The sequence below is a fragment of the Engystomops pustulosus genome, chromosome 10, assembly GCF_040894005.1.
Source record: "Engystomops pustulosus chromosome 10, aEngPut4.maternal, whole genome shotgun sequence".
Taxonomy (NCBI): domain Eukaryota; kingdom Metazoa; phylum Chordata; class Amphibia; order Anura; family Leptodactylidae; genus Engystomops; species Engystomops pustulosus.
In genome coordinates this window covers 21,841,307-21,856,359 of record NC_092420.1, presented here as the reverse complement: position 1 = coordinate 21,856,359, position 15,053 = coordinate 21,841,307, and the positions used below count along the sequence as shown (strand labels likewise).

The 15,053-nt window shown below is 41.7% G+C and overlaps 1 protein-coding gene across 2 annotated transcripts; it reads right to left on the bottom strand.

Moving 5' to 3' along the window:
- Nucleotides 1-312: 312 nt before the first annotated feature.
- Nucleotides 313-14,286, bottom strand: ASB14 (ankyrin repeat and SOCS box containing 14). 2 transcript variants are annotated; one of them, XM_072127290.1, is made up of 10 exons: nt 14,106-14,286; nt 11,130-11,271; nt 10,359-10,411; nt 10,132-10,263; nt 9,636-9,794; nt 7,121-7,366; nt 5,879-6,050; nt 4,809-5,094; nt 3,984-4,137; nt 313-3,788 (listed from the first exon to the last, which is right to left on the bottom strand). In XM_072127290.1, the coding sequence occupies exons 2-10, from the start codon at nt 11,249-11,251 to the stop codon at nt 3,610-3,612; spliced, it is 1,503 nt and encodes a 500-aa protein (XP_071983391.1). In that variant the 5' UTR covers nt 11,252-11,271; nt 14,106-14,286; the 3' UTR covers nt 313-3,609. The 2 variants fall into 2 exon arrangements, with proteins under 2 accessions (XP_071983391.1, XP_071983390.1); XM_072127289.1 differs by having other exon boundaries at nt 4,551-5,094; nt 14,106-14,284.
- Between the last annotated feature and the right edge of the window lie 767 nt (nt 14,287-15,053).

Sequence of the window (15,053 nt, the reverse complement as noted above, 5' to 3'; positions counted from 1 at the left end):
GGGGTTATCCAGGATAAGACCGCACCAGCACCTTGTCCATAGGATCTGGTATTGCAGTTCAGCCACATGTAGGCCCCTTCCACACTTGCGTTTATCACGCGCGTGTTCTGTGCGGGCTTTCGACGCGCAGAACTTGCCTTGCACTCTGACCCATTGTAATCAATGGGCTTTTTCAGACTTGCATATTTTTTCACACGTGCATTTTTTTTAACGCGCGTTTAAATCTCAGCATGCTCTGCTTTTGCAAGTCATGCGCGTAAAAAACGTACCATACAAATCTATGGAGATGCATCAATTTTTTTCAAGCATCAATTGCCATAGAAAAGATAGAGCTCAGCCCTTAGTCCTTGCATTGAAATTGCGTTGAAAATACACATGAAAAACTGAGACACTGAACAAACTCTGACTGAAAACTGATTGAACTCTGATGAAAAATGTCAGTTTTTCACTGACCAAACCCTGATCGCCCCCTGATCAAACTCTGACGTGATCTGCAACGCAAGTGTGGAAGGGGCCTTACATGAGCTGCTATACCAGACACAGAACATAGACTGATGCGATGCACTATATGAAAGAAAAACAAAGATATACTTGTCTTTCTCTAATCCTGGACAATGTTATCAATATTGATAAGGGAATTGTGTGACAGATTTATAGTTTTTTTTTGCTTTATGGAAGATGTAATTGATGGTAAAGGTTAACTGATTATCATTTGTGTAGATTTACCTATCTGCAGGGAGCATGTTATGGAGCAGGAGGAGCTGAGCAGATTGTACATGGTGCCCTATCTGCAGGGAGCATGTTATAGAGCAGAAAGAGCTGAGCATATTGTACATAGTGTCCTATCTGCAGGCAGCATGTTATGGAGCAGGAAGAGCTGAGCAGATTGTACATGGTGTCCTATCTGCAGGGAGCATGTTATGGAGCAGGAGGAGCTGAGCAGTTTGTACATGGTGTCCTATCTGCCGGGAGCATGTTATAGGATTTAGGAGTCATGAAAGTTATGAGAGTCATTGCATTTTAAGCTCAAAAACATTAACCCAAGGGGCCTTTTAGCTAAATTCTTTTGTACTATGATTTATAGTCAGTAATATGTTCTCTCTATGCCTTCACATTAATTACATCCTGCACATGGCCTGGTTCTGCAGTTGAAAGTTCCAGGCACCAATAATGGTGTGTCAGAGCATTCTTGGAGTTGTAGTGTAGCAACAAAAATGGAGATCATTGGTCGGTTAAGTATAAATGATTAAGTATAGAGTTTTCTGTAATCTCTTTGTAAGATGTCAAATTTACTTCAAAGGCAAACTAGAGCAGTTCTCCACTGCAACCAATCAGATTCTACATTTCATTCTTAAGATACTCTGTGGAGAATGAAAGCAGCGGCCTGATTGGTTGCCATGAACATCCTCTCTTATATTCCTTCACATCGATTATTTTACCATAAACATTGCTTAATGTTGATTTATGGGGGTTTTGTTTTTATTATCTGTGCCTCAAATTTTCTATTAACGTCGATTGACATAATTTATGATCCAGGAACCAAACTGTATAATTGTGATTATTGTGGTCATAATTTATTGGGAAACATTTAATTGCTGATTTGAGGGATATTATACACTGAGCCTTACTAAGGAGTCTTTTTGTTGGCTTGTCCTATATGTAAATTTTTATGGCCTATAAACATCACTTTACCTCATGTTTTGTGTAACATGTGTAAGTGTGTGTGTGTGGGGGGGGGGAGGATATGAGGTAATTTACCAATATACATGTATTAATAGTTCTGCTTCACTTTCTCGATATATAAAGTGAAGCCTCCTGTCTTTTACCTCAAGAAAGTGGAGCAGAACTATTAATAGGTGTATATTGGTAAATTACCTCATATCCTGCCCCTCATAGCTACACACATGACACAAAACATGAGGTAAAGTGTATGGCCCCTTTAAGCCATGCCATTGAGAGACCAGGTACCTCATGTCTCTGTTTGCAGTACTGCTTAGAAAAGTGATAGTATCACACACACCACACACATATATATATATATATATATATATATATATATATATATATATATATATATATATATTCTAGGAGGAGTCGGTTTATACATACAGTTCTATTACAATGATATGTGACATCACCGCTAGGCCCCGCTCAGTCCTCCAAGCCGGTTGCCCTCAGAGTACAACCATGCCGTGTGATTTGTATGTAAAACTAAATAATTGAGGATTTTTAAGAATCATACCTTTTTCATTTTTGAAAATTCTGTGTATGTATCTGTTATATGTGGTAATGGCACAAGAAAGCATTTTACTAAACTGAATCTGTGCTTTTATTTAGGAAATGTCACAATTTTTTTTACAATTTTCTTGGCTGCAGGGTAAGCTATAGCCCTGACTTAAAGGGGTCGTACTAAGGTTGCAAGTTTTCCTCCTATCCACAGGACAGGGGGGTAACAAGCTGATCAGTAAGGGTCAAACTACTGGGACCCCCACTGTTCACTAGAACAGGGATCCCGCTGTCATTAATTGATGAAGCAGCAGTGGCATATGCTTACTTTATTTACATCCAATACTATGGGCACAGCGCTCAGGTAGTTCGTGTAAACACTGGGCGGTGCTCGGAAATTTCCAACACTCCCATACTATGCTCCACGCATTGAGAACAGGACCCCTTTTTCCAAATCAGTCAGACCCTCCCCCTTCCTCCTAACCGGAGGCAAGGTGATAACTTGCTTATTGCATGGACAAACCCCTTTAAGTCACGGCTACCACAGCATAACCTATGGCATCCTATACATCCTATGGCTCCAGTTTCCTATAGATTTGGATCTGAAAGTTGAAACTGCAGCAGAAGTCTCTTGCAGCACAAAGCGCCCATGCCACCTGTGAACGCAGCGACTCGGACCGTGCAAGCGCCGCGGCTTTAGCCAGAGGAGCTTCTGCGCATGCTCCTGTTCCCCATCTAAAGCCACAGAGCTTGCATGAGCGGTGCTGCCATGTTCACAGGTGGCATCTACGTGCAGGAGATGCGGCATTTGCAATGGCTTCTTGGCGTGTGGAGTAGACATAGGTCCTGGAGTTCAGAGGCTACTCCACGCCCCTTGTAGCCTCTGAAGGTTATTTGCACATAAACACAATACAGTTAATTACACAATAGGCAGCTGGCTTACGAGTTATAAAAGATGTCAATGAATGAGCCTCACATTGAACCTCTATCATCTGGAGAACTGAAAAAAAGTAGATTTCCTTTAAGAAATTGTCATCTCTTAGGTGGGTTCTCCATACTCTTTTTTTATACTTTGCCCATCAATCAGACCAGTTATAAAATTAAGATAGTTGGAGGAAGGATGAACAGCGTTTTTTTCTAGAACAGATTCACTGTTGAAGTACTTCTTATTTTTTCTCTGGATATTTGGGATGAATCTTTGTCACCCCACAGTTTTCCTCAAACTTCTATTCTTGTCAATTTTTTTTTTTTTGTTTTCACGCTCAAATTATTTCCTTGGAATCCAACCAGAAACCTATATCATAGACAAAGTTGCTCCTTCACTGAATTTCTGCTCCTTTTCCCACCAGAAGTTGCTACAAGTTTCTTCATTCCTTACAATATTTACCAGTTCCGTACAAAGTTCCCTTGTCCGTACAGGTCGTATTCCTTGTACAGGATGTAGTCTTTTAAGCGGCCGGGTAGAGGCAGAAATGACATAAAGACTGGACAGCGCAGGTGCAGCTTCCCCATACACTTCCGGATCTTTAGGCGACACAGGTGTTTCAGGGAGCGTGGATTTGCTGAAAAATAGAAGCGAAATGAAAATGTGTGAAAATGTCTAAAAAGTTTGTAACCCCTTTTTAATTTACATTCTCAAATCGGTATAATCTGAGTACCTACCCATAGGAACTTTAACCGTACATAGGAACCCAAGATTTCAGTGTCTGCACTATTCGGGTGGATCTAGACCTTGCTCAAGACCATCTGATACTTACTTGAGATGGAGTGAATCTCAGGCCAGAGATTCTGCTTCATCAGAGTTTCCCTCAGCTTAGAGCAAAACTGCACATGGTCAGTGTAGTCCAGCATGACCCGAACAACATTCCCGGAGAGGTGTCGGAGCCACGTCAGAGTGATGACCTCGCAGAACTGAGCAAGAAAAAGAGACAAGTAATGGTGAGATGTGGTCAAATGAACAGATCACGGCACTTCGCCTCTGTCTGGTCACCTACTTCTTCTGACAACTTCTTGGCATCACTACTAATCAAAGGATATGCTCAGTCTCACCCAACCAATGTCTAAGCAAGCACCTCCGAACATATCACATATGTTGGAAGACCTGGAGCGGGGATAGAATCCACGAAGGATACACATGATAAAATAGAACCTGCACCTTCCCACTTTTTTCCATGCTCTTTGCATCAAGATCCAGTAGTGGAGGTCCCCAAACACATTTGCAGATACCATTGGTTTTTTGGTGGGTCAGTTTGAACACTAGGTGTATCATGCAATATTAATGTGAATATATTTTGGTACATCTACTAAATGATGGAGATAACTACCATAGTATCTTTGATGATGGTGGAAGTCCATCCTTCATAGCCAAGTATAGAATGTACATTATTCCCATGCGGACACTCGAAGCACTTATAGACATCATATCCAAAGTTCAGTAACATCCTAAGCATGACCTCATCCTTGAGAGCATACTGCAGGGCTGAGGGGAAGTGCAAAGGGTTGACTCTGCAGATGTAGTTGACATTGGACCCATGGCGGAGAAGCAAGTTAACCAGTTCGTAGTTGCCCATTCTTAGTGCTACCTGTAAGCAGTTAACTGGGTCTTGGTTGGGAAGAGCTCCAGCATCTAGGAGAAGTTTAGCAGAAGTGATATCACTGTTGGAAACTGCAAAGTACAAGGCCGACTTTCGCTCGTCGTCATAACCTTTACGGACCCTTTGAGCCAACATGAAATTTACATCAAAGCCAGATCTGAGGAGAAGATTCAGGCATTCGGGATGTCCTCCTGCCGCGGCTGAGTGCACCGGACTGATGCCACTTCGTCTGATTGCACCAATGTCAGTAACTGGGATCAGTGTCCGTAAAGCCCTGAACATAACAGACAGAAGAAATCACTAGTCTGCAGAGTGTAACATACATGTACAGGCCAATTTCACCAGGAACATCAAACTATGTGAAAGCTCTGTTTCTAAAATCTAAAATATTGTCTGTTCCTATAGGATTTCTACACTTTCAATAAATCAATAATGCTGTCACCCATCAGTCCTTCGCACTCTATAAGGAAGCTACATGTCATCACATCAAGATCCCCTGAGGTCATCACTCCCGATGTCCATGTAGAACACCATTTCTAATGTGGTTCCAAGGTCAGTGAGATCACGTTATCTAATTTTGTCCTTTACAATGACTCGTCATTCATGTTTAGGAGGCGTTAAATGACTGTAGTCTAACAGCTATGTTAATGGAGTGCTTATACACCGGATTATAACACTGTACTAGGCAATTGGAAGTTCACTGCAGAACTACACCCGTCAGCACGTCTGCGGGTCACTGACCACAAAGTTCTTCACAAGTTTGGAGCCGTCACCAGGTTGACTTTTCCATTTAATCTGTTTCCTACAGAGGGATTGATGACCGCTATACAAATAGAGATCCTAAAAAAGCCTGCGGGTACAGAAATATGACTTTGAGGCGGTGTGAACGAGATAAATTGTCTACGTTTTCATGGAAACAGCACTTGGATATTAAAATAAGAGATTGAGATGCAATACCAGATCTGCCCATTGCACATAGGTGGCTTGTTTATGGATCATTTTTATCTATTCCTGGAGCTTTCATGGGAAATAGAGAGAAGAGTAAGAAGTGCACTCACAAGAGATGCCCTCGGTATGCCGCCCTGTGTATGGGTAAGTGACCAGAGTGTTTTGGTATATTGGCATCTGCTCCGTACTCCAAGAGCAGAGATACGGCATCCGGATTACCAGCAGCAGCCGCTTCAAATAGTATAGATGCCGAGTCAGACGCTTGTGCCAGAACACTGGCTCCTACAATACAATCATGAAGAACAATGATATAAAGATTATAGTATGTACCAAAGTCTGTGCATAATGGTAAAGTAAGGGGAACCTGGCAAAACAGTTAAAATAAAACTATGTATATTGTATCACAGCCCCATGACATACTGGCCACAATATCTATGTAGGCGATCTGAGTAATCTGGTCTATGTCTCATGTGACTTTACTACCTGCCAAGGAGGCTAAATACAACCATTCCTCCAGCATAACAGGGTTGGCGTTGGGATGGCAAACTAGGCAGTAGCCCAGGGCCCCTGGCCTACTATCCATCTATTTAACCATTTATCTATCTAGCTTTTTGTTTATCCATCTATCAAATCGATCTTCTATTTCTCAAATCTATGATCTATATATCTATCTAGCTATTTATAAATAATCTACTTTATATTGATGCATCTATTATCCATCAATCTATCTATAAATCTATATCATCTTTCATATTTATCTTCTATCATCAATCTACCCATTATCTGTCCATCTTCTATAAAATCCTCCTACAGCCCCATATAACAGATACTTACCTTACACTGTTACTGTGTGTAACTACAAAGTGGTATTATTGTGCAGGGCTAAAGGAGCCTCTTACTAATTGCGACCATTCGTAAAATAGTTTTATTTTGGGGCCCAATTTTTAGTTTTGCCCAGGGCCCTACTTTCTCTAAAACCATCCCTATAGGTCTATATGTTCTGGATCATCGACAACTACGATAATGTATATCGCTTATAGGTGACCATACACTTAAGATGTACAAACATACCAATGGTGGAGAAGAGGGAGCGATTGGGCATGTTGGATTTCAACATGCCGCTCTCCTTTTGTTATCAGGATAATGAGCCACCATCCACAATGTATGAGAGGGTCTTCCTCCATGGGATTGTCTAATAACTGGGTTGACAACTCCCCTCTTAAACGCACACATAAGTGACGATGATAGCACAACAATAGCAGCAGATTAAGCACATTTGATATTTGGCTTCTAGCAGTACCCTAATAACTTATGAATAAGCATATTCCTCTGTATTCAATCTGCAGTCATACCTTTTTGGATGAGTAACTCCATCACCTCGGTATGTCCATTCTGTGCAGCCAGTGCCAATGGAGTAAACCCAAAATTACTAGTATAGTCGGGGTCAGCTCCTGCACGGAGTAGAAGTCCTGCAATGTCTTTGCGCCCCAGTTTCGCGGCCTCATGTAGAGCAGTCCGGTTATCGGCACATGCTAAATTTACATTTGCATTATGGCGCAGTAAAAGTGATGCGATATCATAAGATCCGTGACGTATTGCTGAAGAGAGAGGACAGTATAACATGTATCACAGTACTTTCTGTCTAAGCAATACATGGTGTTCATCAATTTATTGACCCCAACCTATCAGATTCTTATCCCATATCCTGTGCACAAGGGATAACAATACAACTTGGAAGAGCCTCTTTAAAGGGAACCTGTCAACACATTTTTCACAAATACAGCTAGTGACAGGTTGCCATAGAGCCCTATTAAGTACCACCCTTCTTTTAGCTAAAAATTGTTTCACATCCCTATAAAATCAACTTTGTTACCTTACCTGGCATACAGCCAGGAGTCAGAAGGGGCATCTCCTGCAGCTCCTCCCCAAGCCACATAGTGTTGAAATTTCATGCAGTTAGGGAGTGTTTTAGGCCTGCCTAAAGGGATGGGTTTTAAGAGCACATTTGAAACTTTGGAGGTAGGGTATTTGTTGAATAGTCTGGGGGAAGGGCATTCCAGGGAATTGGTGCAGCTCGGGGGAAGTCCTGGAGACGTGCATGAGAGGTTCGAATTAAGGAAGAGATTAATCTACGATCACTAGTGGATTGAAGAGCGCAAGTTGGGTGATAAACTGAGATAAGAGAGGAGAGGTAGGGAGGTGCTTCATTGTGCAGAGCTTTGTGGATGAGGGTAATTATTTTAAACTGTGTTCAGAAAAAGACAGCCAGCCAGTGCATTGACTGACACAGACTATAGCGTTTGGTCTGAAAGACAAGCCTGGCTGCTGCAATAAGAATAGATTGGAGAGGAGAGAGTTTAGTTAGTGGAAGCCCGATTAGTAGGGAGTTAAAGTAGTCTAGTTGAGAGCAAATAAGCGCAACAATTAGTATTTTAGAGGTTTCAATTGTGAGAAATGGGCGGATTGTAGGGATATTTCAGAGATGCATGAAGCAAGAGCAGGTAAGAGATTGAATATACGGCGCGAAGCAAAGGGGTCCATTTCAATCCCAACACAGCACTTCATGTCATGTGACCAGGGGGATGTCATCTAAGATCATTTGTCCACTAACATTTGCAAAATATACCCCATGTATGTATCTGATCACATCAAATCACAGCAGCTGCCATGGATTTTTACTCCTTCCCATCCTGCATGGAGGTATGTTGTGATTACATGTGATCAGTGTGATCAGATACATACATGGGGTAGATTTTGCAAATGTTATTGAGTAAAGGACCTAAATGACATCACCCTGATCACATGACATGAAGTGCTGAATGGTGAGAAGGAGGCATTTGGAGGAGCTGCTCAATTCGGTTGAGAAGGACACGCCCCCTCGGACTACTGCTAGATCTGGCTGTGTGCCAGGTAAGATAATAAAGTTGATTTTATGGGAATCTTAGGGAGACAATTTTTAGCTAAAAGAAGGGTGCCAGTTAGTTAATAGGGTTTTATGGGAACTAGCTGCAGTTGTGGAAAAGGTTCCCTTTTTAAATAACAGTTTTTTGCTGAACAGTTTTTTCTACAATTTACAAATGTTATTAAAAGTCGTCAGCTGGGAGTCCAGGTCTCGTTTCAAGGTCTTGAAGCAGTGTTAGTTGTTGGGCCCTTCCATACATCCATTATTACACCTTCCAACTATACTGCTAATATTATTGTAGGAAATGATACAATTTTGGGTCCTACTAGGTTTCCGGGCTCAAGTGTGAACAATCTTTACACTCCTAATGTTACACCCCTATCAGAGGCCAAGTCAATGGGGCAGATTTACTTACCCGGTCCATTCGCGATCCAGCGGCGCGTTCTCTGCGCTGGATTCGGGTCCGACCGGGATTCATTAAGGTAGTTCCTCCGCCGTCCACCAGGTTGGCGCTGCTGCGCTGAAAAGCATCGGAACGCACTGGAGTTCACCGGCTCGGGCTGAGTGAAGGTAAGTGCTAGCTCCGCGACACATTTTTTTTTTAAATGCGGCGGTTTTTCCAAATCCGTCGGGTTTTCGTTCGGCCACGCCCCCTGATTTCCGTCGCATGCATGCCAGCGCTGATGCGCCACAATCCGATCGCATGCGCCAAAATCCCGGGGCAATTCAGGGGAAATCGGCGCAAATTGGAAATATTCGGGTAACATGTCGGGAAAATGTGAATCGGGCCCTTAGTAAATGACCCCCATTAACTTGAATTCTTTCATCTGCTTCCACATGTATAGGCACCCTGACCCACTCCCCGCTGTTTTTTTATGTTAAGACTCCTCTTATTAGGTAGTAACCACCATCTACCTGGAACATCCCATTGTGCAAGTCAAATTTTACAATAAGAAGTTAGTTACCTTTAACCAGTGGAGATTCTTCTACATCATTTTTGGCATCGGGATCACAGCTATTTGCCAACAAGAAGCTGAGATTGTCTAGTCTATTGTGGTCAACAGCTACAAACAGGGGGGTTTCACCTTTCACGGTCTCCTGTTCCCAAACGTTATAACTAGTGGCTGAGGGAACAAAATAGGTTATTAATAACATGGACAAGGTCAAGTCACTTCTGATGTCATCAAGCCCAGGGTTGGGATCACCATTACTACCTGAGGACCCCATGAATTACTGGATTTGATTGATGTGACATCCTACGTGGAGATACATGGATCCATTAGAGATGAGGCTCAGCTGTGGTGGGCCCATGGTTGCCCAGTGGGACATCGAACAAGTTTAGACCATGGTGGACCTCAAACATCTCCTGCAGGCGGACATTGTTCTCCATTGGACTTTGATATGGAGACAACCCAATAACTTGATGGATTATATCTACGAGGAGACGTGCAGGACACTCACCTTTGAATGTCTTTTCCAGGATGGTTTTCTCTCTCTGAGCGGCCGCCTCATGTAGCGGAGTCCAGCCTCTTTCATCGGCCTCCTGAAACGCAGACTGCTGCTCGCACAGCTTATCCAAGGTCTGTTCATCGCCTGTTTTTGTAGATGATATTTACATATTCATGATATCGTATTAATATATACACGTCACACTACATGTATAATATATGTTGTGTATTGATACATACCAACACGAATGGCTGCTACAATCTTTTCATGTTCAGGACTTGTGGAATACATGCTAAAAATGTTTAAAAAAAAAAAAGATATTAATAATACATTTTTTTTTTTAAAAACATAATTTTTTAAAAGAAACTGTAGAAATGTAGAAATAAATGACAATAGGTAATATATATCCTTAGGCTTAGTATTATATATAACATCTAAGGGACAGTGTGATAAATTGGAGATGGAAATTTTATATAAAGCAATGTGGCCGAGAGGTTTGAATAAAAGTTGATTTGTCGCTGTCTCTATAGTAACAGACTGCAGACACACCCTGTGTAGTCTGATAGTGCCGTCATATTCCTATCATATCATATATTCACAGTTTCCTCGCTGTAACCACCAAGGCACGTAGAGGAGTAGTATAGGAGCTGTAGACATAACACAGCAACATAAGGCTGTACATAAGGAATCCCTGGGGATGAGGGGATGAGGGGGTCTGTATCCATGTATCCATAGGTAGTAAGGGGGGCTTATATAAAATAACCATGAGGGGGCTGTTTTAGTTTCTGAATTTTTTATGGCACCACGTGAGTTTACAGCAAAGGGGCCCACTGAGGCTCTGTCGCCTGAGGGCCTACTGAAACCTGGAGCTGACTCTGATGTAGACAATGCACTCTTGATCCCAATCAAAGCCATGTCCCCACTTACATGCATGCTTTCCTGTATGATTATGCTGTGTACACCACTGCCTGCCCCCGTTATACATGTGTCTTTATAATAATTACAGGTACCTGATGTTTTCTGTGGTTTCCGCAATAGAATCCTTCTTGTAGACTTCTTGAAGACTTTGATGTATAACATACTGAGCTGCAATATCATCATCCAGATCATCGCTGAATGCAGATAAATCCATTATAGAGCCAGGACGTTACACTGATGGGGAGGGACACAAAATTATCCAATGTTATGAGACACAAGTCCGCTGCACTACATGTTCTATGTATATGTGTTTTTTTTTAACATTATGTTTTCCCCTTGCATAAACTGAACCAGGACTGGACATTTTTATGTACCGTAATTTTTTTCTTTAGCTGTTCCTTTTTAAGTCTTTTTTTGTTATTGTTTTAGTGTAAAAAAATGTATTAAAAAATTATCCATGTTGACTATGTTGACTGTTATATTCATAGACACTTTAATATAAGATATGTATAAATTATATGTGTAATATTGTATGTCTATACTAGGGGTATTTGCTATATCATAATAACCTACTTCATGAGTTTAGAACTTTCAGCACAATGCACCAATGTATCAAGTTCTACAAAAATTGACAATTTGACCAAAGAAATCTATTCCTTACATTCCATTTTTTTTTTTAGTATTTCATGTCCAGAACTACTCGATTGTTTCAGCATCATGGGGGTGATGGTGTGTTAATCTTAAAAAATATTATCAATGGACAACTCCTTTTTACATTGAATTAGGTGCATGTAGGGACATACAGATGACGTTTCTTTTTCTTTGCTCTCCATTAAGCCCAGACCACCATGAACACTTCTTCCAGCCATTTGCTTAGACATGCTAAAGTATTGGGTTAAAAATATTGAAAACGTATCCAGAGAATGGGTCATCAATTTCAGATCTATTGGGGGGTCTCAAACCAAGATCAGGTCCCGTTCATTTGAATGAGAGCTGCTAATTGTCTCCCAATTATCTACGTTCCCACTTCAAGTCAATAACCTAATGATTTTGGTAGCGCTCCTTACCATATATTCCCCCATTCTACTATAAGTCATGTTCCTTCACCTCAGGGTTACACCAACGTGCTAACAGATACTCTCATCATCAACAGATCCTGATCCAGAGATAGTTTGTACCTGTAGGTAGGTGAAGGACGCCGATGACCTGTCTATGATGGAGACTTTGGGGCTCATTTACTAAGGGTCCGAATGTCGCACTTTCTTCGGGTTTCCCAAACATTTCCGATTTGCGCCGAATTGCCCCGGGATTTAGGCGCACACGATTGAATTGTGGGGCATCAGCGCCGACTTGCACGCGACAGAAATTGGGGGGCATGGCTGTTGGACAACCCGACAGATTCAGAAAAAACGCGGAATTTAAAAAGGATTTGTGACGCAAAATCACGCACTTACATGCACCGGGAAGAAGAAGGTGAACTCCGGCGGATCTTGGCGCAGCAGCGACACCTGCTGGATATTGGGCGCACAATCTTAGTGAATCCCGGCAGACCCGAATCCTCGTCGGACAACGCGCCGCTGGATCGCGACTGGACCGGGTAAGTAATTGTGCCGAATTCTCTCATTACCTGCCTTAATCCAGATTTGCACCACAGATTTTATATGCATCTAAATCCTGATGTTCCAGATGTAATTTATAGTAATGATCAGCCCATGATCTGATCATTGTGATCGATGGGTTGCTATTAGTTTTACATGATGCTGAAGTAACTCTGCTCATGTGTTTCAGTCTACACAGTAAAGTTTATAAGCAACATGCAAATAAATCTTTGGGATTGTAAATTAAAAAAAACTGTTGTGACTAATACATATCATGAATGATGACAGTCTCATCCAATGATCCAATGAACTCTTGGTATAACATTTTGTTACTGGGTTCAATGTAAAAACAATATAGAGCAACATCTTATGTTTTCGCTAGGTCACAAATTACATTACAGGGAAATAGAAGATCTATCAGAAAAAAACGCATTGTCATGAAAAGATACTAAGAAATTAAGTAAAATTTTTGATTCATTTAGATTAAAAAACTCAAATGGTGTCTTAGGGGTTTATGTGAAAACATAAAAAAATTTAATAAAATGTTATAAAATTGATGAAATGTTATAAAATTACAAACCAATGTGTAGTCACCTGTCAGTTCCAGTGCCTATGCTCTGGTGCCAGTAGTGATGAGGAGGTGTATATATGTGGGAATGACGCAGCCAATGACCATGATCAATGATCACATGACTGATAACCAATAACACCTGGGGACACCAGAACAAAGGTGCCGGAGCTGAGTTGGAATTGTCTGATGATAAGTGAGATAAAATAAGTGGGATCCTTATCAGGGTCCACCATTGGATGCTGATACAGAGTAGAGCCATGGCAGACCACTGCTCTAGCATTTGGAGCAGAGTTGTGTATTAAGGGGCCCCCAAATATAACTTTGCTTGGTGACCCAGAAATACCAGTTATAACAAAACTACACATAGATCACTAGATAATCCATCCCCCCTATACTATAGTGCAGTGATGGCGAACCTTTTAGAGATAGAGTGCCCAAACTAGAACCAAACCTACTTATTTAAATACAAAGTGCCAACATAGCAATTAAGTGGTAACATGTTGCTACCTGTTGTGTCATAGCTTTTAATTGTATCAGCGTCCTGATGACAGCAAAACATTTGCAAGAAAGAGGAAAAATTCAGATTATCATTGTAACTTCCTTCCAGGATCCCCTGAACAGGAAGAATAGCAGGGCCCAGAGCAGGAGCTACAATAATAATGCAGCCTTGCCTGCACCGCCTTGCTTCTCCTGTAGTCCCAGGCTGCATTAGGATGTGTAGCTTTAAATAGCCCTGGTCACAGCATGTCCTGGGTAGCCAGGGACTGCAGGAGGAGGTTTTGAGTCCTGTCTGGGATGATGGCCTGGGTGCCCACAGAGAGTGCTCAGAGTGCCACCTCTGGCACCCGTGCCATAGGTTCGCCACCACTGCTATAGTGCATGAGGCTGTAAGGTCTTACCTCTGATAGGACCTGAGGAATCTTCTATATACATCAGTGGATCTGATCTCATGCGCAGCAGTAAAAGCTGGAACGTTCATCTTCTACAAAGTGGATCCATGCTTCAGCATTATATTATATTTTGTTTTGATGTAGACACGGCCGGGGACTTTGCCACTGACCTATAAATACTGGGTCATGGGACAGTCTGAGCCGCGTCACGTGGCTGATCTATGTTTGGTAACACAATCAGGTGGATTACAGGAGAGGAATTAGAGGAGACGGCAGATACTGGACTCAGGACAAGGGTTTACTGCACCAGAAAACCGAAAATATGCTCCACAGCACTGTATAGGAGGGGGTTTATAGAGCCCAATATGCTTTGTGTTATACAATGACTGAATGTAACTAATGTAGTGCTCCCATTTACTCATGTGCACCTATCTTAAATTTGCTCAAAAATAGGGGGTGAAGAATGCGAAATTGAAGAAAACATATGTCTTGCAAGGACACATTAGAAACACTGTAACAGGCGCACACACTGGCGAAAGCCCAAAAGGCGCAAAATAAAACCAAAAAAAATATGCAAAGGGAAAAGACAAAAAAAGTCAAAATAAAAGTGTCTATTATTGCTGTGCATTCTTGCAGAACTCTTTCCCCAAACCACAGGTAAATTTGCGGTCCCCTGTTTTTGCAGGGATTGCTGTGTCATGTCCACTATGGACATTCATGTTATGCAGGTTTCATGTATTGCAGGTTTAATTTTCACTTTTTATGCTATAGGGATAATAATTAACAAATCCTTTAAAGGGGTTGTCCAAGGGTTGAAAACCATGGCAACTTTCACACATATTACGCCGCACTGCACAGACCTTGCCCCCAATGGGGCTCACAATCTAATTCCAAAAACAGAGCCACCCCAGACCATGGTTTGGGCTGTTATTCCAGATCAGCTGAATAAAAATGAAC

Coding starts and splice junctions, on each gene's coding strand:
- ASB14 (XM_072127289.1), bottom strand. CDS start 11,251: ATGGATTTATCTGCATTCAGCGATGATCTGGATGATGATATTGCAGCT. Junction 10,264..10,358: donor TGTAGCAGCCATTCGTGTTG/GTATGTATCAAT, acceptor CTACAAAAACAG/GCGATGAACAGACCTTGGAT. Junction 4,138..4,550: donor CCATCATCAAAGATACTATG/GTAGTTATCTCC, acceptor TTTCTTGCTCAG/TTCTGCGAGGTCATCACTCT.